At 40.6% G+C, this 23,573-nt stretch overlaps 1 protein-coding gene across 24 annotated transcripts in view; it reads left to right on the top strand.

Annotated features, from left to right (window-relative positions):
• Positions 1 to 23,573, top strand: part of TGFBR3 (transforming growth factor beta receptor 3) — a 182,572-nt gene that overhangs the window by 91,435 nt on the left and 67,564 nt on the right. For all 24 annotated transcript variants that reach the window (XM_038412920.2, XM_038412921.2, XM_043520078.1 and 21 more), the window contains one exon: positions 19,762 to 19,899. In XM_038412920.2, the coding sequence (XP_038268848.1) occupies positions 19,762 to 19,899 (138 nt within the window). The remainder of the gene's footprint in view (positions 1 to 19,761; positions 19,900 to 23,573) is intronic.

Genomic DNA, 23,573 nt, shown 5'->3' on the forward strand with positions numbered 1-23,573 from the left:
CCCATTATTAAACCTTGTGGTAAGTCGGTCAGTATCACTTTCAAATGTGATGCTGTACTTACTAGAATTAAAGGTTCTCATTCTGACAGCAGGGACTCCTACACAACTAATAATGTGACAGGTGCAATTAGTTTAATTGCTTTGGTTGAGGCATAGTGTCTTCCTATATCCAAAAAAACCTGGATAGACACCCCATCCCCCACTGCCTCCTGTGAGCACTTTAAGGTATTCATGCCAATATAGAAATCCAGCCATGTTTAATGTGGCTTTTCATCTTGTTTGCTCTGGACTGAAGTCTTTGTAGATTGTTATCTAAGTCAGCTCAGAAGTTGCTGGTCACTGAATTTGGCAATTTTTTCAACTTTTACCCACCAGAACTTCAGGAGGAAGTGTGTGACAGCCAGAAGAGTCTGTTTATTTAGAGCAGGATGTTCGTCAGAAGCATCAGTTGATAACTGTGTATGTGCTTAAAGAAACAGGAATGAATTTTCGTGAGGTGGAAGTTCCATGTAAAACCCCAAGTATTTTCTATTCTTAGAAATTAGATGATTTGCTATACACCAGTTGAAAGTGACAATGAAAATACAGTTTCACAAAGATGCCTGGAATTAGCTGTCAAATAATGGCAAGGCAAACAAGAAAAAGGGCTAAAAGGAAAATGTCAGAGTGACTTTCATAATTTATTCAAATCTCTTCTCTTCCCCCCTGCCCCTTTCCCCGTTATTTAAAATGACTTGTTGGGACCTTGAAATGAGAATCTGTTTTACTGACATTTGTTCTCTTGCGCTCAGGGTGACCAGATGTCCCAATTTTATAGGGACAGTACTGATACTTGGGGCTCTTTTTTATCTAGGTGCCTATTACCCCACACTCCCTGTCCTGATTTTTCACACTTGCTATCTGGTCACCCTACTTGCACTGTGTGCACACAGATACTGATTTGTTATTGTAGGGTTCTTACGAGAACTGGGCTTCTGGCACTGAGGCACAGACCCTAAAAGGTATTTATATTTAGAATTTTTATTTAATTTTTTTAAAGGCATGTATGGTAGAAGATGTCTTTTCCTTCTTTTCCACTCATGCATGCAGGCACACACAATTTCAGACAGATACATTTGGTTTGGGTTCTCTGAAAATCAGCTGTGGTTCCAGTTCTTGGACTCACTGACCCATCCTCACAAGGTCTCTTCATGACATATTCTGGAGTATGTCGACTGCACCGTGTCTTCAATTCCCTTGTCTTTGGAAAAGTAATTAAGAAAGTGATGGCAGCTTTAGGTGCACCTTTATATCATAGACAAGTTGGGTAGGTTTCATTATTTCTTCGGGCTCTTGTTTTTGTGCTTGAGCCACCATTTCTCAGGGTTATGAGAGATCATCTGTTTAGAGTTACTGCCTATAGAGACTCTTCGAGCCAGCAAGATTGGTATTTATCAGGGACTCAGGGTCAGGTGTAGTACCTGAAAATACTTGTTTTTGGAAGCTGCCTAGATTTTAAATTGACACTGTCCCTTTAACAGCTACCCAGAAGACTGCCAGAATATAGTAATCATGTTTCCTGATTACATGCCATTATAGTTTAAAATACAGAAATGTTTTCTGATGGCCATGGTCCATCTGTCATATATGTGATGAGCATGAGTGTCAGTTAACATTGCTAGAATGAGAGCTGAATTTGGTGGTGGTCCAGAAGAACCCTAGTGATGGGAAAGAACTCTAATAATCAAACATGTTATCTTGCTGGAAATAACCTTGATTCTGTGGCTTTACAGATTGGACTTCTATTCTTCCTGACTTCTTTTTCATTGTAGACATGTCCTCCACATACTTTTCTTTCAATGGTCTTTATAATTGTTCCTACTAAAGGCTGGAGTGCATAACCATTAGAGATCTTTAACATGTGGCCTTTGTTATCCTCATGAAAGTTTTGCTTTTTTTATAACAGAAACGTATCGTGTCAAATGATCAAAGGGGCCTATACAATTCAATCGACAGATTTCATTTAAGCTCCTGTTTACATGTGCAAAATTCAGATATGCATGTTTAAGTCAAGCAATTGAACATGATCTGTTTTGAAAGCACAGATTTATGTTGTGCACATACAAAAGATGTAAATGCAATTTAGAGGCCCACTTGAAAACTTGACCCATTGTGGACATATTGCATTGCAGGGTCAGAGCTGATGACCCTGATTCAGAAAAACACTTAAGCATGTGCTTAATACTTTTGACTTCAGTGGGACTTCGCTTTTTGAAAAGGAGTGTATTAGCAAATGGGGCCTCTATTTGTACTGCTTTTTGTTAGAGCAACCTTTTCTGGGTGCCTTGGCATTTATTTTTTTCTTGGATATATGTAGCAGTCCCTTGTTACCTATTATTATATGAAGAAACTCAGGGGAACAGGAGACTTGCTTTTTTTTTTTTTTAAAGTACTCTTCTCTGAATAGGTATCTACGACTTTCCCCTCCCTACAACAATTTATTTGTATTTCAGAGTGATAGATACAGGAAGGAAGTTACAGGAGGAACAGTTGGCCACACAGAATATACCTGAGGTTATGCACACAAATATAAACAGGAAGTAACACAGGGATATTAAATAGTAGTTCAAAGTTAAGCCGGTATTTGGTGCTATAAATCAATTTGTAAACAAGTAGAAGCCGGACAATGCAGGTCAAAAGACTATGGTATCACTGCTTATGAAAATACTTAAGACACTTATGAGTTTCTCATAGTTCCTGGAAATATTCTCTTTTTTGTTTTGTAGATCCTGATCCTGGAAGCATTTATGCTTGTGAGTAGCTTTATCCACAGAAATAGTCTCACTGAGCTGAGTAACTCTGGTTCCTTGGTTTTATTCAAATGCAATTCATGTCCTGATAGTACTAAAATAATTCCCATATTTATTGTTTTTCTTTTAAATAATTCCATTTTTTATTTGTACATGGAAGAAAACTTTGATCATGAAAATAAAAAAACACTGAATATTTGAAACAAAAATAATCTGGATAGCTGAGGATCTTCCCAGTGCTGATAGTAGAATTATGTTGAATAATGTTATGTGGAATCACATTAATGAAGATGTTTCCTCTACATCCAATTTGAACTGCACATGAAAGTAAGTTAGAGACATACATGCCTCTCTTTCCTCATGCTGATACAGTATATGTCCACAATGATGTAAATACAGTCTCACACATCCCCTTCCTAAAAGCTTGTCTCTTTTCATCTTATTTACTGAAATGGCTCACTTAGGCCCCAGTCCTGCAATAGGAGACCTGTGTGACTGGACTCTTTTATGCTAATACAGAGCCCTACTGTAGTCAGTGAAACTCCACATAAGAGAGAGGCTCGAGCCACATGGATATGATTGTAGCATTGGGAAAAGATGATCACATTTGTAAGTTGGGGAAGACACATATTTGAATTAAATTAAGGCTTGGTAACTAAGATTGGATTTTTCAGTAAATGTAATTTTTTTTATTTTTTAAAAATGGAAAGGCCTTAATAATTCTACTGTGTTTTTACGTATCTAAAATGTAAAAATTCTAGTCTTTTATTTAAAAATAAGAGTTCCTTCCCTTTAAAGAGCAGACTATGAAACACCATGTGTGAGACCATGATTGTTCCTCTAGTGCTTGTAATATCTCATTCACTACTAAACAGGCACCATTGTGTGCTGCTGTTTTCTCTGAAGTGTTCTGAAAAATATCTGTTTCTTTGATAACTGTAGATCTTTCCGATCTGAAGACCTAGGAGTTCAGTCACGTGCAGGAAACCCTACTTGTGTCAGCATGCTTTGTCACAAACATAGGAATCAAATATGCAATACTCTGATGTCTGCTAATTCAGAAATTCCAGGAGATATAATAACCGACACATAACCTTTATTTCACAAACCATGGCATGCACTGATCTTACTTTTGCAAGTTGAAGTCACTAAGTTGCACACACATTAATGGCACTGTTTCCACAGCAGTCGCTACTTGTAGTCTAGTAGAAGCAAGAGGCCCTCATTCAACATCTGACCCTAGTCTAGTGCCCTAGTCACATGACCATCCTTCACTATTATATTGTAATTGCATCACTGCCTTTAATTCTATGGATTTTCCCAAATTATCATTCCCACAACTTCTGGTATTTAAATGAGTAGTGTGGGTGGAGACATCCAAAACCAAATCTATTAATCTGCCACATTATGTTGATTTATGACATTGTTTAAAGAAAAGATGCAGCCGTAGCAATGATATTGTCACTTTGGGAAATTAAATCCTAATTGTGGCTGTAATTGTGGAATTCTAGAATCATTTTGCAATCCTGGGAATTTGGGATCAAGTTGATGTTTGTTTTATAGATTTCCCCAAATCCCATATGTTCCCAATAGATATAATTGTATTGGATTGAGTTAGAATCAGATAGGTGGTACTCTTTTGGGGTAGAAGGTTATGGCACTTAACCTTTGTGCGAGGTGGGAATTATAGGTAAAACTGGTAGCAATATATATGTTTAAGCTTGCTGGAAACTTTCAGTTTCTTATAACTATCAAATTTTAACCATTCAGTCTGAAATTATGCATGCAAAGTGTCTGCCTCAGGCTGAATTGTTTTGAAAACTTTCAGTACAAATGGTTCAGCTGTTTCTGAGAATGAGACTGGGGGATAATATGTTGTTTTGTCCATGTTAAAACCAATTAGTATAACTGTTTAAGACACTCTAGTGCTTCTATGCTTTGGAGCAGGGATGAGAAATTAGGCAGGGGGGTTGCCTTTGGGACAGAGCTGTGCCTTTTACTTTTCCTATGAAACAAATTTGGCCAAGTTATAGACCTCATGCATGCTCAGTTGAGATGGATTAGAGTTTCGTAGTGAAATTCTTGCAGATTCTGTCTGCACTGAGCATGCTCCAGCCCAGGACTGCAGGGGCTGAGTAGGCCTTTCCCTGTAATTGCTGCTTACAGCTGCTGCAGGTTGGTATTGTGTAAGGAACTGAGAGCAGAGAGACACTCTGTCCTGTGCTCTCAGTGCTCCACCAGCTGGTACTCGGTCATTGTGGAGGAGCTGGCAGCCTTACTTCAATGCAAAGGGGACAAGAACCAGATTGGGGGAGAAGGGAGGGGAATAGGGTGCCGGGTGTTCGGTTTTTGACCGGAATGCCCTGTCGAAAAGGTACCCTGGTGGTGCAGGTCAGCACTGCTAACCACGCCATTAAAAGTCCGGTTGGCGTGGGGCTAGCAGGCTCCCTACTGAGCTCCATGCAGCTCCTGGATGTCCCTCCTGTTCCTAGGCATAGAGGTGGCCATGGGGGCTCCGTGTACTGCCTGAGCGCCGGTTCCACAGCTCCCATTGGCTAGGAACCATGGCCAATGGGAGCTGTGAGGGCAGCACCTCCGAGCCAAGGCAGTGTGCAGAGGGAGCCAGAGGGCCATGCCAGCTGCTTCCCGGGAGTTACCTGTGATAAGTGCTGCCCAGAGCCCTCACCCCTTCCTGAATTCTGTCATTTCCTAACTTTTGAGTGCTTGACTTTGCAACCTTAGTAATGTAATAATTCCTTTTATGAGTAGTCCCATTGACTAAAAGACAAATTCATCCTGGGTGGAACTCCACTGTAGCCAGTGCATTGGCATTATATTTCATCAAATGAATTCCTGTAGAATTGTAGTCCCATTGACATCACTATGACTGCTGCCTTGAATAAGGGCTGCAGGATTGGGCTCTATGCCCTTAAATAGATTTAAAATAAACAAGAAACTTCCCCATGAAATGTGTAAAAGAATGACTTTCCCCTTAGGATGCATTGTATGTATGTGAACAATATTGACCTCTAATCCACTATGAAGAGTTAAGACAACTACAGTGTTTTAGGTCCTTTTGATTGAAAGCTTAATTGTGTTATGAAGAAGCAGATGGCGCAGGTAGTTTCATTTCGTCTTCGGGAGCCTACATTTATATGTGGTTTAGGTCAGAGATGAAATAAGTTTGGTGGTCTCAGCCTCGTGGGCATTTGTCCATATTACAGAACCACCATATAATTTGTCAGGACTCAACACCGTTGGCAGCTTCTGCTTAGCAGGTGCCCAGAACTAGGATAGCAGATGAGGATTAAACTGTGTTGGCAGAACTACATGGGGAAGTTTGCACGTAGTCTGCCTACACTGTGTGCTGTAGCCAGTTCTTTTAAACTATCTCTTTCGAAAAGTATTTACATTAAATAAAATAGAGCAAAAAAGAAAACAGAAAGCAAAGCTCTGCTGTATTTTGTTCACTGTTAATTTAGAGACCAAGAAGAGTATATCTGTTTGGAGCACAGATGCATTGTGATAGGCTATTCATTTTGTTAAAATATGCAGCCTGCTCTCGATATAAAGGATAAATAAAAGGAGGAGAGAATGTTGGCCAAAGTTTAGATTTTCTAGAGCTGGGCAATAAGAGTGTTGAATTCTACATAAAACTTTATCAGCTTTTCCTGGATTGTGAAATATTTGTGAAAATTATTCTTTTTAAAATTAAAAACCCAAACATGCAAAAACGTAAAGGAAGGTCACTGCCCATAGATGGTAGTCTCCTGGGGGTGCTTCTTCATCACTGTCTCTCTGAAGTCTTTTTGCTGGTTCAATATTTGCCTCTTGAACTTGCCCATAACTGAGCTCTAATGATCCTAGTTGCCTCTGCTTCCCTGAGACATCTTGAGCCTTACTAATGTTTTTGATTATTAAGAACAAATTGGAACTACAATTTCATATGTCCAGGATAAGCTGGACTTGGTAACAAATAGGTAGGGGAAGTTAACATAGGCAGCTGAGCAGCACAGACACTAATGCCTGGTCTACACTTAAGAATTTTACCAGCATACTTGTTTTGATTAGGGGTTTGATCTTTTTACCAAAATAATTAAAATGGTTAAAGTCCTAGTATGAATGAAGGTAGACTGGTATAAAGGTGACTTAAGCCTGGTCTACACTAAATGGTTAGGTCGACTCAGCTACATTGCTCAGGGATGTGAAAAATGCTCAGCACCCTGAGTGATATAGTGAAGTCAACCTAACTCCTGGTGTAGATAGTGCTAGGCCAATGAGAATTTTTCCATCAACCTGGCTACCATCTCTTGGGGAGGTGGATTACCTACACCAAAGGTAGAACTCCTCATGTCAGCATATGTAGTGCTTCAGTGTAGACACTGCAGTGTCGCAGCTGCAGTTGTGCCACTGTAGTTTTTCAAGTGTAGACAAGCCCTTATAACCACTATAGTTGTTCCTTTCTGTAAAGGAATATCTATACTGTATAGAGCACCTTAATACTAGTATAATTGTGTGTCCACACTGGGGTGTGGAAGAGTGGTATCACTAGCTATACTGGCACAGTTAAAATGGTACAACTTTCTAGTGTAGAGAACCCCTTAGTAATTGTCCTACCAATGGGACAATAAGTAACATATGTATATAAGAAGCACTTTGAAAGGCCTTTCTTTTAATGTGTATATTAATCTCTATATATATATTTGTGTAAATAATTTACATTTAATGTAATCTGAACAAGTTGGCAGCTGTAGTTTAAAAAAATGCTTGAGTAGGAGAAATGATGTAGCAGTCTGTCTAAAGTAAATGATATATGAACAAGTCCTGTCCAGAAATGATAATACTCGTAATAAAGTAAAATGGAGAATGCTTCCTAATTCCAGTTTGTGTGGGGAACTTTCTGACACACTTCTGCTAACAGTGGTGCCCTTTGAAGTTGCATTTGAATTACTTTACCTCCAGTAAGAGCCTATCAATATTGTTGTGTTACTTTAAAACTATTTAGGAGAAAGTCTTTCTGCTACACTAAAACATCTGTTAAAAATTAGTTGTACGTAGTATTGTTGCCAGGTGCTGAAGAATAGTTTTAATATAGTACGTGTTGTACTTACTACATCTGTAATAGTGTATGTTTCTTACTATATCCAAACCTATTTTTCCATGATCCAGTACTGAACTGCTGCTAGCAGTTCGCTTTTTTTGTTCTCCTGGGGGTGTGTCTGAATGGAGACCCAGTGTAAGAGGATGCAAGTTTACTGGAATTGCATCCTCTTACACCAGATCTGAATTTGACCTTTAGTGTTTAGTTCTAGAGCAGTGGTTCTCAGACTTATTTGATTGCACCCCCCTTCTTTGTATCTGTGGTAATTTACCTCCTCCCCCTCCCTCTGCCACACAAGTACATATGCGGCGGTGGTGCTTCACTTGAATCAGTTTCAGGTTCTTTATTTTTCATTTGAGTTGGGGGTTTTTCCGTTGCATGAATGAGCCAACTGTCCATTGTAATAAGAGCAAAAGTGAAACTGTGATTGTGGTCCATGCTTACTATTAAATGTGTACACCATGTTGTAACAAACAGATTAACATATAGAGGGCAACGACTTTGTATAATGTTATGCAAGCTTAACAGAAATCCATCAAAATGCACAGCGCCATCTGAGGACCCGACGTGTGGAGGAATCAGTTTTACTAGTTGTTCATTGCTGTGGGCAAAATGTACACAATAAGTTTTTTCTTCCCTAAAGCTGCTTACTTTCCTTGGCACTGGTGGGTTCTCGCGCCCCCCGGGCCCCACTCTTGATCCTGCCCAGACTCCAGCCCCTCCCCAAATCCCTACCCCAGCCCTGCCTCTTCCCCAAGCGCACCGTGTCCTGCTTCTCCCCCTCCCTCCCAATGCTTGCTGCACGAAACAGCTGTTTTGCAGTGCAAGTGCTAGGCGGGAGGGGGGAGAAGCAGGACACTGTGGCGCGCTCCGGGGAGGAGGTGGAGCTGGAGTGGGCGGGTGGGGTGCAGAGCACCCACCAATTTTTTTTCCGTGGGTGCTCCAACCCCAGAGCACCCACGGAGTTGGCACCTATGCCCCCTAGAATACATTTTGTGCCCTCCTCGGGGGACCTGTCCCCATTTTGAGGACCTCTGTTCTAGAGACATAACAGACTCTAAAGGTGGCTTGCAAGGATGGGGGAGAAAGAGAGAAGCTGCAGATTATATTTTGATATTCTGTAAACTCTCAAACTTGCATTTTATGCACAATACTTTAGCGGGCCTTGAGATTCACAAGTAAAGCTGCTGTGTTAACAGAGGTTGGATTAGGTCAGCTTTTATGTCTGGTGTTCAGAATGGACCTTAGATCCCCTTTAAAGATTGTATTTGTATTTCAATACATTGCTTTGCTTCACAGAGCCTATAGTAATGAAACTGGGGTAAAATCCTGGACTGGTTGAAGTAAATGGGAGTTTTGTGATTCACTTCAATATGGCCAGGATTCCCACTCTGAATTGTTCATCATACACACTATATTATAGGGATACCCTCAAGATGTTTTAAATAGTTTGTAACAAATATTAAAAAAATATGATTTCTAAGCTCTTCAGGGAAGGGACTGTATCTTTAAATTTGTACAGTGTCTAATACAGTGAGGTCTTGGCCTCTAGATACTATTACAGGACAAATAAATAATAATAATAAAAACAGACTTCTATAGGCTGCTGGTTCCTGGCTGTGTCTCCTAATGGGAAGCGTGCAAGGGCAAAGGAAACAAATGCATTGGGCCCTGGATCCTAGCCATATAGCCCTTGTTGACTCTGAAACTGCTGTGCTCTCACGTCCTTTTTGAAGAAAGCTGTTCTCCTGTCTGGGTGGTAGGTGGTAATGGTCAGCAAGTTATGCAATAGTATTCGTTTTTCTTAGGTAAAACATGTGGGACCAAAGTAATCCCAGGCTTAACTCCCATGGTTTCAGTAGGGTTATGCTAAGGGTGAAACGAGCTGAAAGTTGCTCTTTGGTCAATCTGAGCCTCTTTCTGTAGGGTCTGGAAGGGAACATCAGGGCTTTGCTAATGACATTTACTCTATTCAAGTGACCACAGCTAGTTTTGTTAACTTAAGATTTCACTAACAGCATGGCTGTCAGCTGCGTGATGCTTTGGGGTGTCTAGTACCACCTCCAATTCCAAGTAAAGGACACAGATGAGTTTCATAAGAATGAGTATAGCATTATGTGCGTATTGATTTCCTACTTAGTTTTTAACTGTATCAGAAACCAGTGGTAAAATGAAAATAAAAACCACTTGATGCTTCTCCACACTAGCTGAAGACTATATTTTAGATGACGGTTTCAAGAGAAAGCAGGAAGATCTTGACAAATACTCCTTTTGCTTCATTATGGAAGTTTTAACAAAAGCTTTTGTTAATCGATATTTTCTTAAAGTTGATCACAAAACTCTTCAAAATTTGTGACATTTCTAGGCAGAATTTCTCATAGGGTGCAGGTATATATGTTTTATTGAGTCATCTCTGTTGCAGACTTGCATGTACACAAAAACGCTCCTGTCTCCCTTTCTGGGCCAAATTTTGAAAAATTAGTGCTTAAGTTGCATTTGTAAGATGAAGTAAGTACCCTTGAAAACCAGAAACTGTAGAATGGGATTTCATATGCAGATGGATACTTACACATGCAATTGCTTGATTTATGTGTGCAGATACATACTATGAGTGTAATTACCATGTGCAGAACTCTTCCTCTCTTTGAAAGTTTGGCACACTCTCTGCTTCTCAGAAACTATTGGTTCCCTAAAACTGTAAATTGCAACCTATTAATTTCATATCTGTAACACCCAAAATGTTTTAAAGAGAGTGAAGTAAACCTTACAAAAATAAGACAAAATCTGGGTAAAATATGTGGCTGCCATTTTGGATTTAAAGTCCCTGCCTGAAGAATATTTTTCTCTTTATTTCTGGAGGAAAATTAAGATAACTTGTCTCCTGTGGACAAAAAACCCAAACAACTGAAAAAGCAAATACTTCTCTAGAAATGACATCGTCCTACATCCCTTGTTTTTAAAATCATGATTTACTCATAGATTCATCCTGGGTGGAACTCCACTGTAGTCAGTGCATTGGCATTATGTTTCATCAAATGAATTCCTGTAGAATTTCTGAATCTCTTATACTGGATAGTAGGACTTAGTGGAATGTTAAGATAGGCTGATCTTCTTATCACACTAATTCTGTTCATTAGTATGTATTATCAAAATAACTTGTATCCTATGGATAATAAATTATGAATATTGACTAAACAGGATTTAAAGTGTTTATAGACAGAACTGAAGAAAAGCGGTATGCTTCCGTATATCTATTCTAAATGCAATTTAGATTCAATTTGTATTTGGTCAGAGGAAAAAGGATTAATTTTATACTTGTAGCTGAGTAATTACGTTCACCTAAGTCCTCCTTCAGTGCATCTTGTTCAGTTTTTGTGACTTGAAGAAATGGTGTGGTGTATGCTCTTGGAGTTAAATCTCCTTTTTCTCTTCTGCTTTACTGAACAGCTGTCTTAGTATGGGCAGTGTAACTTGATATAATAGCATATTTTTGCCCTGGTCTATTAGCACAAATTTGTAATGGTTGTTTTGGAAAATGTGCGATGAATTTATTGCAAGACCTTCACACTAGAGTAGTTAATTCAACTTTACAAATTCCTGGCAATTGACTTTCATCTTTCATAACAAAACTGAATCTGTGACTTGATGCCTTGAAGTCATCAAAACAAATGGTACTTTAACAGCAGTGTTTACTTTGATCATTTTTCAACATTTGTGCCCTAGCCTTTCACATAGTACAAATTGCTTTACCAGAGTAAAGGGGCAGGAGCCCATGGACTGTTTTTGTAGTTTGGTTGCTGTGGTGATATTCAGTCTTCCATGAAACTATCATCTCCAGGGAAACAAACCTTTGCAGCTGTCTTAACCTTGTAGATACTGTGTATATTAGATATAAGCCTTAAAAGAGCTTTTTGCAAACTGTATAGACAGTGGTTACATGCATAATCACCCACACAAATATTGTTTGCTAGGTAATACTTGCTTTAGTTTGATAGCTGTGTCCCCTATAAAACATGTTATGTTTTTGAACTCGTTTAATAGTTTTAAAGCCTTTTACAGCATATATTAAATGATTTTTCTAACTGACCTGACAACTAGACCTTTTGTATGTATCATTTCCGATCTGCAACTATATATTTTGTTGTTGGAACAATTGCCAAAGCAAGAATATTTTTTTAATGAATTTGCCATCATTTTGAGTATAGGGCTATGCCAAAATGCATAAAGTTAAATTTTGTCTATGAATGAATTACTTGGGGGAGTGAGTGAGTGTGACCCAAAGGAGGCGAAGAGATAGGCAGACAGATTCTGGAAGAACAGTACTATTTTGACATATAAATCTTCTGGGACTTAAGCTTGACTGAAAAGACTGTTGTTTAAAAGCATGCCCAGAAATGTTAGATGAATGTTTATGAAAATGTTGACTGTGATACATCAATAATCCGAGTGAAACCTTCATCAAGGGAGGACACTGGGACATGTGCTTATTACTAATGCATAAAATGCTAATAGTAATTCCAAGGAATGCATCTGATGAAGTGAGCTGTAGCTTACGAAAGCTTATGTTCAAATAAATTTGTTAGTCTCTAAGGTGCCACAAGTACTCCTTTTCTTTTTTGCAAATACAGACTAACACGGCTGCTACTCTGAAACCAGTAATTCCAAGGGACTTGGTGAAAGCTCCATCATTTAGGGCATTTTAAAAGGAGGCTGGATAAAGCAATAGAAACTATGTTGTAGCTGACTGGTAGATGAACTAGATGACCAAATAGCTCTTTGCCACATTTAATTATTCACTTTTTATTTTACGTTGATATTGTCTGACTTAAGTGCTCAGGCAGAATTACAAGTGCCATCTAAAATGGAGGATGACTGCTTAATAGCTATTGGCTAAGATATTATGATGCTGAACGGAATAAAAATGTAACACACACAAATAGTTTAACTATAAATTAGGAGGATGGATGGGGGAGTATCGCTTCATAAAGCATCATATAAAATACAGTAACTTCCCTAATGCTTTCAGGTAAATCATGGGTGAAATTCTGCCCCCCTGGGTCTTTCACTGTGAACTTCAATGGAGCCAGTTTTTGACACTGTCTTCATAGCTGTTTGTACAGAGCCTAACATGGTGGGGCTGCGATTCTTATTGGGGCCTCTTGGCACTACATAATATAAATATTTAATAATTAATAAGCATTCAGTCTGAGACAATACAAAAAGAGAACAAGAAGGAAAAACTTTCTATTTAACTTGTCTCTTCTGCTAACATTTTTTTTTAAATACACTCTGGCTTACTGGCTAGTACTTACAGTATGCTAGTCACTGTCCAGACATTTAAGAGGGGGAAGTCCCTGCTTTGAGGAGCTCACAGTTGAAGAGCAGATAGACAGGCACTCAGAGGTTAGGAGAAGGGGAACAACAAATAGGGTTCTTTTTATTCATGTATGCTAGATTCATTGCGAGCAGCATGGCAGACGTGGTTTGTGAAGAGGGACTTAGATGTACGCGAATGCGCTCAGGGAGGTGGTACCATACATAAGGAACATTGTCAAGGAGGCAGTTGTGCAAGATGCTGATGGACAAGCAGAAGAGGCTGGGAACAGCTGGCCGAACCAAAGTGGCAAGAAGCTTGACAAGGTCGGATAAGCAGAGAGGGGCAGAGTTTTACACAGAGATTTGAATGTGCTGACATAGCTTACACTTGATGCAGTAGCACTTTGGGAGCCAGTGGAAGGATTTGAAAAGGGGAGTGACATGATCAAAAATGGTTGCCACACTGCAGGCCAGAGGGATGGGGAAGATGGTGATGTCAACAGTGTTACAGAAGAGAGGCAAGTGGAGAAGTTCTTTGCTCAGTGTGCCTCAAAAGAAAAATAGGAGGAAACTACACCTGACTGGATCAAGACCTAAATTAAATATATTGTAGAAATTGCATTGTGCTTGTACTTAAATTAATAATTTGACTTTTAAAACCTGACAGACCCATTAGCAAAAAAAATAGCAAATGACAGGAATGGAGGTGGGGAATAAGGGGCTAATGGAGATTCACTGACTTAGATGGGACCTGAGGAGTATGAGACGGAGAGTGTGGGGTCCCGATGGCTCTGCTTCTGAGAAAGAGCTGGGACTGAGGATTCCATCCACTCTGGTGGAACATCATGACAGAGTCTTCTAGAAAAGTGTACATTTTTTTGGACATTATTTCCATTGAGTCTGGGTCTAAGAGGCTTCCAAGCCTGTGTTTCAAATAAGTTTTGTTTGTTTTTGTATGGAGAGGATAACAATGCAAAATTGTGCTGGTTTTGTGTTTTGTTAGAGAATTTTCACAGAAACTTTGTGACTTTTTTCCCAAGGACCAGCGTGCACTTTTCTTTTGGGAATGTGGGAAGACTGACATATAGTTTAACTCCTCCCCATTCCCCCATCCCAGCTAGGAGCCACAAGATCGTTGCAAAGAGGGCAGTGTTGTGCCTATATGGCAGGTGGGCCTATGTGCTAAAGCCTGTGGGGAAAAGCCAGATTCAGCAATGATGATTTTAAAAAAACTAAAGCGTGAAATAACCAAAACCTACTGGAATAACAACCAAGAATTCTTATGGCATATCCAGTCAGGGTAATCCCTCTGACTTTCCAGCCTCAGCAATATGGTTCTTTTTTTTTTTTCTTTGTGTCTCACAACTTTGCTGACAAGCAAAAATCTTCAGGAAGTCTAAGATGGAGTCAAACTTTGTACTTCATTATGTGGACTCTAGTTAATAGTTTTGAACACAGTTTTTTGAGGTCAGTTTAAATATAGATAATGATGTAGCTTCATTTTCTTATTACCCAATGGACCTGTACCAGGTGCTGCAGAGATGGAATTTGCTGGGTCTGTTAGTAAAAACTTGACAAATGCTTCTTTTGTCATAGACTTGACTTCTGTGGTTTAAAAAACAAAACAGCAGCAAATCCCAGAGGTTCTAAATAGTAAGAATTCTTACTAATTCTCTGCAGTAGAAAGACATTCAACAGTCAAGTATTTTGCATTCAGCAGTGTATATCGTGTTTGAGTTCTAAATAGAAATTCCCTATTAAAATCAGCTGGGAATACTTCTTGTATAAAAAAAAAAACAAAACAAACAGGACAATGTGGGCTAATAAATTAATATTATTTTCTAATCACGGGCATTCAAGTACCTGTTTCTTAATTTTTCTATATAGAGGGTTTTTTGAGGTATTCTCTTAATTTTTTAAAAAGGCATGGAGGACTTGTAATTATGATTTATTACCTTACTTGGTAGGAAAGGGGAATATTAGAGTCAACAGGATCCAGAAAGAATCAGCTGTCATTGATGGGTGGAAACGGCGTCAAGAATAGGGTTCCCAGGCATCCGGGTTTTGACCAGAACGCCCAGTCAAAAAGGGACCCTGGCGGCTCTGGTCAACACTGTTCACTGGGCCACTGAGGGCTTGTCTAAACTGGCAATTTACAGTGCTGCAACTTTCTCACTCAGGGGTGTGAAAAAACACCCTCCTGAGTGCAGCAAGTTTCAGCGCCATAAAATGCCAGTGTAGACAGTGCACCAGTGCTGGGAGCCGCACCCCTTACAGAGGTGGGTTATTTTTAGAGTGCTGGGAGAGCGCTTTAACGTTGGCAGTGAAGATGTGCCCTAAAAGTCTGGTCAGTGGTGCAGCGGGGCTAAGGCATACTCTCTGCCTGCCCTGGCTCTGCATGGTTCCCAGAAGCAGCCAGCGTGTTTGGCTGCCAGGCTCAGGGGTTGCCACGGGGTCACCGCACGCTGCCCCCGCTCCGAGCACTCCCATTGGCTGGGAACTGTGGCAGCGCCTGTGGGTGCAGGCAGCACACAGAGCCCCCAGCCCCTCCTTTTGGAGCTAGAGGGACCTGCTAGCCACTTCCAGGAGCCGCCTAAGGTAAGCGTCGCCTGGAGCCCATACCCCTGCCCATTCCCCAATCCGCTGCCTCTGGTCAGAACCTCTTCCCACACGCTAACTCCCTCCCAAAGCCTGCACCCCAACCCCCTGCCCTAGCCCTGAGCCCCCTCCTGTACTCAGATTCCCTCCTGGAGCCTGCATTCCACACACAAACTCCCTGTCCCAGCCCCTTCCTGTACCCCAAACCCCTCATCCCCTGCTCTACCTCAGAGCTCACACCCCCAGCCAGAGCCCATGCCCCCTCCTGCACCCCCAACCTCCTCATCCCTGGCCTTACCCCAGAGCCTGCACCCTCAGGCCTTATCCCATCCCACACACCAACCCCCTGTCCCAGCCAGGGCCATCCTTAGGATTTATGGGGCCCTATGCAGTATTATTAAACTGGTGCCCCATGTCCAACGCCAGCATGTGTATTTTAGATAAGGATGGTCTTTTGAAGGATTTATTAAAAAACTATATTTTTGAAGATCCAAGCATTTAGCGCTAAAAATGAATATTCAGACTGTGCATCTAAAAATCTATGCAAGGAGTTTTTAGAGATGTGATTTTTATAATCTTCAGCAACACACTAATGGAATATTTTTAAAGCATGTTTAATGCTAAATCAAATTTAAATTTAAATGCTAAATTTTAATGTTTAACTAACATGTTCTGAGTAAATATTACCATAATGCACAACTGTTTTTGTCAGTAAATTCTGAAACTGACAAATGCCTACTAATTACCACTTGAATGGCTCTTTAACAGTTTCAATGTTTTGCCAATAGGTCTTGCAGACTGGACAGCTTTTTCACTTTTAAGTACTTGATCCCCTCCTGAGGAAGACTCACCAGGCTGCAGCAGCCAGCTGAGTTGGGAGCCTACAGGAAGGGGTCAGACAGGTATAGGAAGGGGCGGGCGGGAGGGAAGACATTAGGACCCAGGGGTGCCCCAAATATTTGGGTGCCCTACGCAGCCGCATATGCGGATGACATGGGTGTGAGATGGTAGGTGCATACACTTTCCAGTAGTAAATATAATTATAATTATTATAATATATTATTTTCTCTCATTTTTCGTATAAATGATACTCTTCTCTTCTTTCTCCCCCCGCACCCAAAGGTCCAGATAAATCATTAATGATTGATAAATGCAAAGTAATGCACATTGGAAAAAACAATTCCAACTATACATATAAAATAATGGGGTCTAAATTAGCGGTTACCACTCAAAAAAGAAATCTTGGAGTCATTGTGGATAGTTCTCTGAAAATATCTACTCAGTGTACAGTGGCAGTCAAAAAAACGAACAGAATCTTGGGAATCATTAAGAAAGGGGTAGATAATAAGACAGAAAATATCATACTGCCTCTATATAAATCCATGGTATGGCACATCTACTGCGTGCAGATGTGGTAACCTCATCTCAAAAAAGATATATTGGACTTGGAAAAGGTTCGGAAAAGAGCAACAAAAATGATTAGGGGTATGGAACGGCTTCCGTATGAGGAGAGAGTAATAAGACTGGGATTTGTCAGCTTAGAAAAGAGACGACTGCAGGGGGAATATCATTGAGGTCTATAAAATCATGACTGGTGTGGAGAAAGTAAATAAGGAAGGACACAAGAACTAGGGGTCACCAAATGAAATTAATAGGCAGCAAGTTTAAAACAAACAAAAGGAAGTATGTCTTCACACAATGTACAGTCAACCTGTGGAACTCTTTGCTAGAGGATGTTGTGAAGGCCAAGACTATAACAGGGTTCAAAAAAGAACTAGATAAGTTCATGGATAGGTCCATCAATTGCTATTAGCCAGGTTGGGCAGGGATGGTGTCCCTAACCTTTGTTTGCCAGAAGCTTAGAATGGGCGACAGGGAATGGATCACTTGGTGATTACCTGTTCTGTTCATTCCCTCTGGGGCACCTGCATTGGCCATTGTTGGAAGACGGGATACTGGGCTAGATGGACTTTGGTCTGATCCAATATGGCTGTTCTTATGTTTGGTTTGGTTTGGTTTAACCCAAAATAACACATTCTCCAAAGTTCTCTTCCCTGGGTGTCCCCTTTTGGCTGCTCTCATCCTCTCCACTCAATGCCAACAACGAGGTTTATCCTTTTCTTTGTCTCCTGCAGACTGAGTTGCTGACCACGCTTGCATCTCTCATCTTGCCCTTTGAATGTGAGCATGATCAAAGGTCTGGGGAGGATTTCATCTCCTCCTCAGGTTTCAGAGTAGCAGCCGTGTTCATCTGTATTCACAAAAAGAAAAGGAGTACTTGTGGCACCTTAGAGACTAACAAATTTATTTGAGCATAAGCTTTCGTGAGCTACAGCTCACTTCATCGGATGCATTTGGTGAAAAATACAGTGGGGAGATTTATATACACACACAGAGAACATGAAACAATGGGTTTTATCATACACACTGTAAGGAGAGCGATCACTTCAGATGAGCCATCACCAGCAGCAGGGGGGGAAAAGGAGGAAAACCTTTCATGGTGACAAGCAAGGTAGGCTATTTCCAGCAGTTAACAAGAACATCTGAGGAACAGTGGGGGTGGGGTGGGGTGGGGTGGGAGGGGAGAAATAACATGGGGAAATAGTTTTACTTTGTGTAATGACTCATCCATTCCCAGTCTCCTCCTCAGTCATTGGGTGGAGATCTTCCCTCTCCAAGCAAGATGAATATGTTGTGCTCCCCCAGAGAGATACCTTAGTGGCAGAAGGTCTTTCACTGTCTCTGTAGCACATCCTGTTGCTCTAAAGAAAGCAGAAGGCTCTACAGATTGATCAGTGACCTGTGGGCATTGCTGGCTTGGGGAGAAGAGGAGGAAGCTGGTGATCTGTGTGGTAAAGGCTTGTGGGATATAATGGTAGAGCATGATCTATTGGCTGGAGAACCCTACCTATATAGAACCTTAGTTAGATATACTGTACTAAGAGCCATTATAAACAATGAACCTTTATTGCAGCAGTGTAGCTGATATGATTACTCTTTGTGATATTCCGAATACCAGCTAGTCTCAAATTTCTTCATAGTGTGAATCACACAAATAGTCTCTTAGGCACTCCGCTCCCATTAATCTTTATGTGGAGCACCTCTTCCCCCCCCCCCCCCCCGCCCTACCCCGTGGGTGGCCATCTAACTTTCCTTTCATTGTCTTGTGGGACCACCTTTAGGGAGGCAGCAATCCACTACTGCTATTGATATTCTCCCTAGAAAGAATAGAGCACTGGCTTTGTTCCTAGCCTGTTGATCACAGATGATTCTTTCTGTTCCTTTGTTCCCTGCAGGTCTAGGAAAATACAGGGGCTTGGTTATAAAGCCCATTATTTTGTACTGTAAAGTCCTGTTTACCATACTTTTTCCACATGGGCCTTTCAGAAATTCTACTAATTTTCTTCTTATGTATTCCTTTGAAAGCCTAGATTTCTGCTGGAATCCCTTCTCTAGAAAGGTCAGGGCATGTGTTACTGGACTTGTTGTTCCTCTTGTGTGTGTTTTTGTTTTTGTTTGGTGGTGATGGTTTTTTGTATTTTCCAGGTGTGATTTCAGTCCCATCAGTATCAGCAGGTTCAGGCCTCTTGCTAGACAACTTCTGCAGCCTTTCATTGAGAGATCAGAAATCTGAGCTCCCCGTGCAGGTTGCAGTTCTTTTGGTTTATCTCTGTGTTCTCTAACCCTCAGCTTATTGGTTTGACCTTCTTCCCACACTACTTTTGATCAGCTTTTGCCAAGGTTTTCTTAAATACTTTTGCAGCATCTTCAGAACACAAATGTTAGCACAGACTGACAGTTTGAGAAGGGCTAATCATCAGTCCTGGGTCAGAAGGTCTGAATTCTAGAAACCTTAATGTATGTAAAGATGACCTGTTATTCAGTCAGAGTTTTATATTTCACTTTGTTTTGAACAGTTAGAGGAAAATAGTCACATCTTTTTCTGTTGCTCTGCAGGTCACATTACATTTGAATCCCATTTCCTCAGTGCACATTCACCATAAGCCTGTGGTGTTCCTACTGAACTCTCCTCAGCCCCTGACATGGAAGCTAAAAACAGAAAGACTGGCATCTGGAGTCCAAAGATTTTTCTTCGTAAGTATACCAAATCCCCTACCGCTCCGTAACACAACACGTGGAGTGAATGGTATTCATTTTGAAGGATTTTAAGTGTATATTTAAAAAACTTAACAGAAGATCAAGTTTCAGTGTGGAACTCTGGGGAGCAATTAGGTGGTATGGGAAAGCAGTTTGGGAAAGTGCCCAGTTACTTGTTATGTGAATTTAAAAAAAAAAATAACTGGTTTTGTGGACTCTACCTATTGTGTGATTATTAACTCTAGCAGTACTTCTAGTTTGAGAAGTTGTGTAGCCTAGGACATATCACCTGTCCTGATTAGAAGTCTTGAATGTACTATAATGCTAAAAACATAAGAGCAATAGGAAATCTTACAAGTAGCTGCTAACTGTGTGGTCTGTCACCAAAATACAAATACGTATAAGCTGAGCTTCTCGTGTGTACAATGCAAAGTTTATTTCTTACATGAGGTTTTGTTGCACTGCTAGGAAGAACCAAACGAAATCTAAAACGAAGCCATTAGTGTTTCTCAAAAGGCTGGAGCACTGCTTATATGGCAAGCTCCAAATGCTACCTACTGTTTGTAAATCATGTTCTTTCAGTTTGCCAGGACATTCAAGTTTCCTATTTGTAGTGAAACAGACTGGTTGTTTGGATTAGATTTTTAGCATATGACATAATGTCTAACGATGAGTCTTCTCTATTAGAATTGCAGCTTTACTATTTTCACTCATAATCTCAGAAGTAAACATTATTATTTATAGCTGCAGGATATCCATCTGGGGCTTAATTTTGCTTTTAAGGCACAGCTGGCAGTGGTGGACAGTACAGTGGTGCACTGCCCAGTGAGAGCTTCTGGAGTCATTGTGCCTCAGGTAAATGCACTGTGTACTGCCCCTGCAGCTGGCCAGCTGCGGTGGTAGACTCCAGTAACCCTAGTAGTCAGTGGAATGCAAGGGCTGCTATTTTCCTCAAGGCCTTTTGAAGGTGCAAGAGAAGAGGGGGGTTTGAGCCTTTAATGTTTTAAACTTTGAAAGACCTGATCCTGCTTCTAGTTAAGTTTGTCAAAATTCAGATTGGCTTCAATAGGAGCAGGACTGAGCTCTATCCTGTGCATCTTTATGGCTAATTTCAGATGCATTCAAAATAGCGTTTAAAGTAGCAACCCATTGTCTCCATTTTGACCCAGCCCATCCTGGCCAATGTCCTCAAAGACTGTCCACTTCATGGCACCAAAAAAGACTTTACTAACAGTAGGCTGTGCAGAGCGTGACCCTCCCTTTCCATATTCACATGTGGGACAGCAGTGAATTAATTACCAGTGTTGACATTTAAAGGATCATCACTAAGCATCTGCACTAATTTAGTCACTGGGATGAATAGCAGGTGCTCTGTAGATGCAGTTAGGAATCACTGCATCGGTTTACCCTGCTTCCCACGTGCAAGGTGTTCTCCATAACCACAAGGAATAGAGGTTTGGGGTTGTGTTTTTGTTTTGTTTTTTTAATAGAAGATGAGAATCTGGAGAAGAAGATTGCTGCATCCAAAGAGTGCCATAGCACTGACTCGGCACGACCTGCTGCAGTTCGAGACCTGCAGTACCTCCCAACCCAGCATTTCATTTTCTTCCTCTCCCTTCACTGTTCAGGCATGTCTTCACTGCAGTTAGCCTGGGTTCTCACCCAGATATTATACCTAACTCCCTACCTGTCCACATACAAAAACCTCTCACCTCAGTTTAGTGATGCTTTAAACCTGGTCTATCTGCCCTGACTTAGGGTGTGAGGTAGAGCTGGGTTCTGCTTTCACTTGGGCTGGGAACCCAACCACTCTGCAGTGAGGATGTAGACTAAATCACTGTCAGTCCTACAGTACCTTCCCACAATTCTCTCTCTGTGTCAAGAAGGATAGTCAAGTTTGCCCACAATTCGCTGGAAAAGAATCAGAGCTGCTCAGCTTACAGCAGCACATAGAACCACAGACTGTGCTCCTCAGAAGTCCTAGCGCCGCATATGGGGGAGTGCAGCACCAGTGAAGACACAGTAACTTGGGTATGGCTTCATAGGGTGGCTAGGCTAACCCCGGTGCTCATCACCCAGGCTAAATCTGCAGTGAAGACATACATACCCTAGAGGCTTCCACTCTTCCCTCTCTGGCCAGCAGGGTTTGGAAGCACTTTGGGTGATCCTTATTTCAAAGTGAACCATCGAACAGACATACACAATATTTCTAACCTAGGGAGTGAAAGGCACCCTTCCTTCTTGCCACAACAGCTAGCACAGTCTGACACAGTTCTAGCTCAAGGTTCCGTTAGGTATAGAATGAAGGTTATGTTACCTGGCCCTTTTTATTTTAAAATATTTTGGCTTATCCATGCACCACTTCAGCTTTCTCTGTTGTTCACTTCTCTTGAACTTTTGGTCAAGGTGGAAAACAGATTATTCTGAATCTTAATTACTAATGTGTTCTTTCCTAGCAGGTTTCAAATTTAAATAAATTCCTTATATTTTATTTCCACAAATTATATGTTCAAAGCAGAAATGTAAATCGCACATACTGCTGCAGTGTCATAACTATTGTGTCTGTCTCTATGGAAGCATTTCCCTAAGGTAATTGCTGACTTTCTAGCTTTTCTTGCAAGCATTTCACAAAACAAATAGATATACTTTTTTTACCCCAATTGTGTTTTAATACAATCTACAGTTTCTTTAGAGATTTAATCCCCAACCAGTAAGGAAAATGAAGACCATGAAAAGATGTTCAGCTGCTAGTTTATGGAATTGAAGTGACTAAAAGAACAGCAAACCTAGCACCCAAGCTAAACACTTTAGTTAAAAGGCCCCAATACTGCAGAGGATGATAATAGTAATAGCACATAACGTAGTCCTTTGCACGCACTATACAAAGGTTATCAGCTTTATTAGCCCCAATTTACAGATGGGGAAAGTAAGGCACAGTGAGTATAAATGACTCATCCAAGGTTATGTTGTGAGTCAATGCAACAGCCAGGATCAGACCTCTTTCTCTTTGTTACCACTGTAGTGCTCTGACCATTGTACAGTGCTGCCTCCTGTGTATGGAACATTTGTATTCAATTTTTCATTGGAACTAATTTGTTCAAGGAATGCAACAGAAGACAGCACAGAGTTGCCGTTTTAAGATAGAACCACTTTGAAATGGAGATGGGCTCAGGCTACAAAGATCAGATCAGGACTTCCCCAGAATTCAGGAGAATTCAATCCATTGTAGCCCATTATACAGACAGGGGCCAGTATTTGAATCTGAACTTTCTAACAGTATGCTTAGAGTTGGGATTTTGTATCATGCCTGACTCTGTTTTGGGAGGAAATTTGAACTATGAAAAGAATCCATTGTTTCTTAGTATAATTTTAAATGTAATTAAGAAGCACATGTATCTAGAAATCTTTCTGCAAGATACTTTAAAGTAGAAAAATGTAAAAAGCATTTCTGAATGGTTTGGTGCACATGGAAAAAAAATTAAAATACTTTTTTTTACCTTGTTATACACATAGTTTAATTCAGCGAAAAGTGACTTGGGTAAAGTGTCTATTCATAAATGTAATGTGAGTGGCTCTCAGTTTAGCCATTTCTTTACAAGAAGTTCCTGTTTATCAGTTAAGCCGAACAGTGGACCAAAATACTATTAAAATCCTGTAGAAAACTACTAAAC

The sequence above is a fragment of the Dermochelys coriacea genome, chromosome 8 (genome assembly GCF_009764565.3).
Source record: "Dermochelys coriacea isolate rDerCor1 chromosome 8, rDerCor1.pri.v4, whole genome shotgun sequence".
Taxonomy (NCBI): Eukaryota; Metazoa; Chordata; order Testudines; family Dermochelyidae; genus Dermochelys; species Dermochelys coriacea.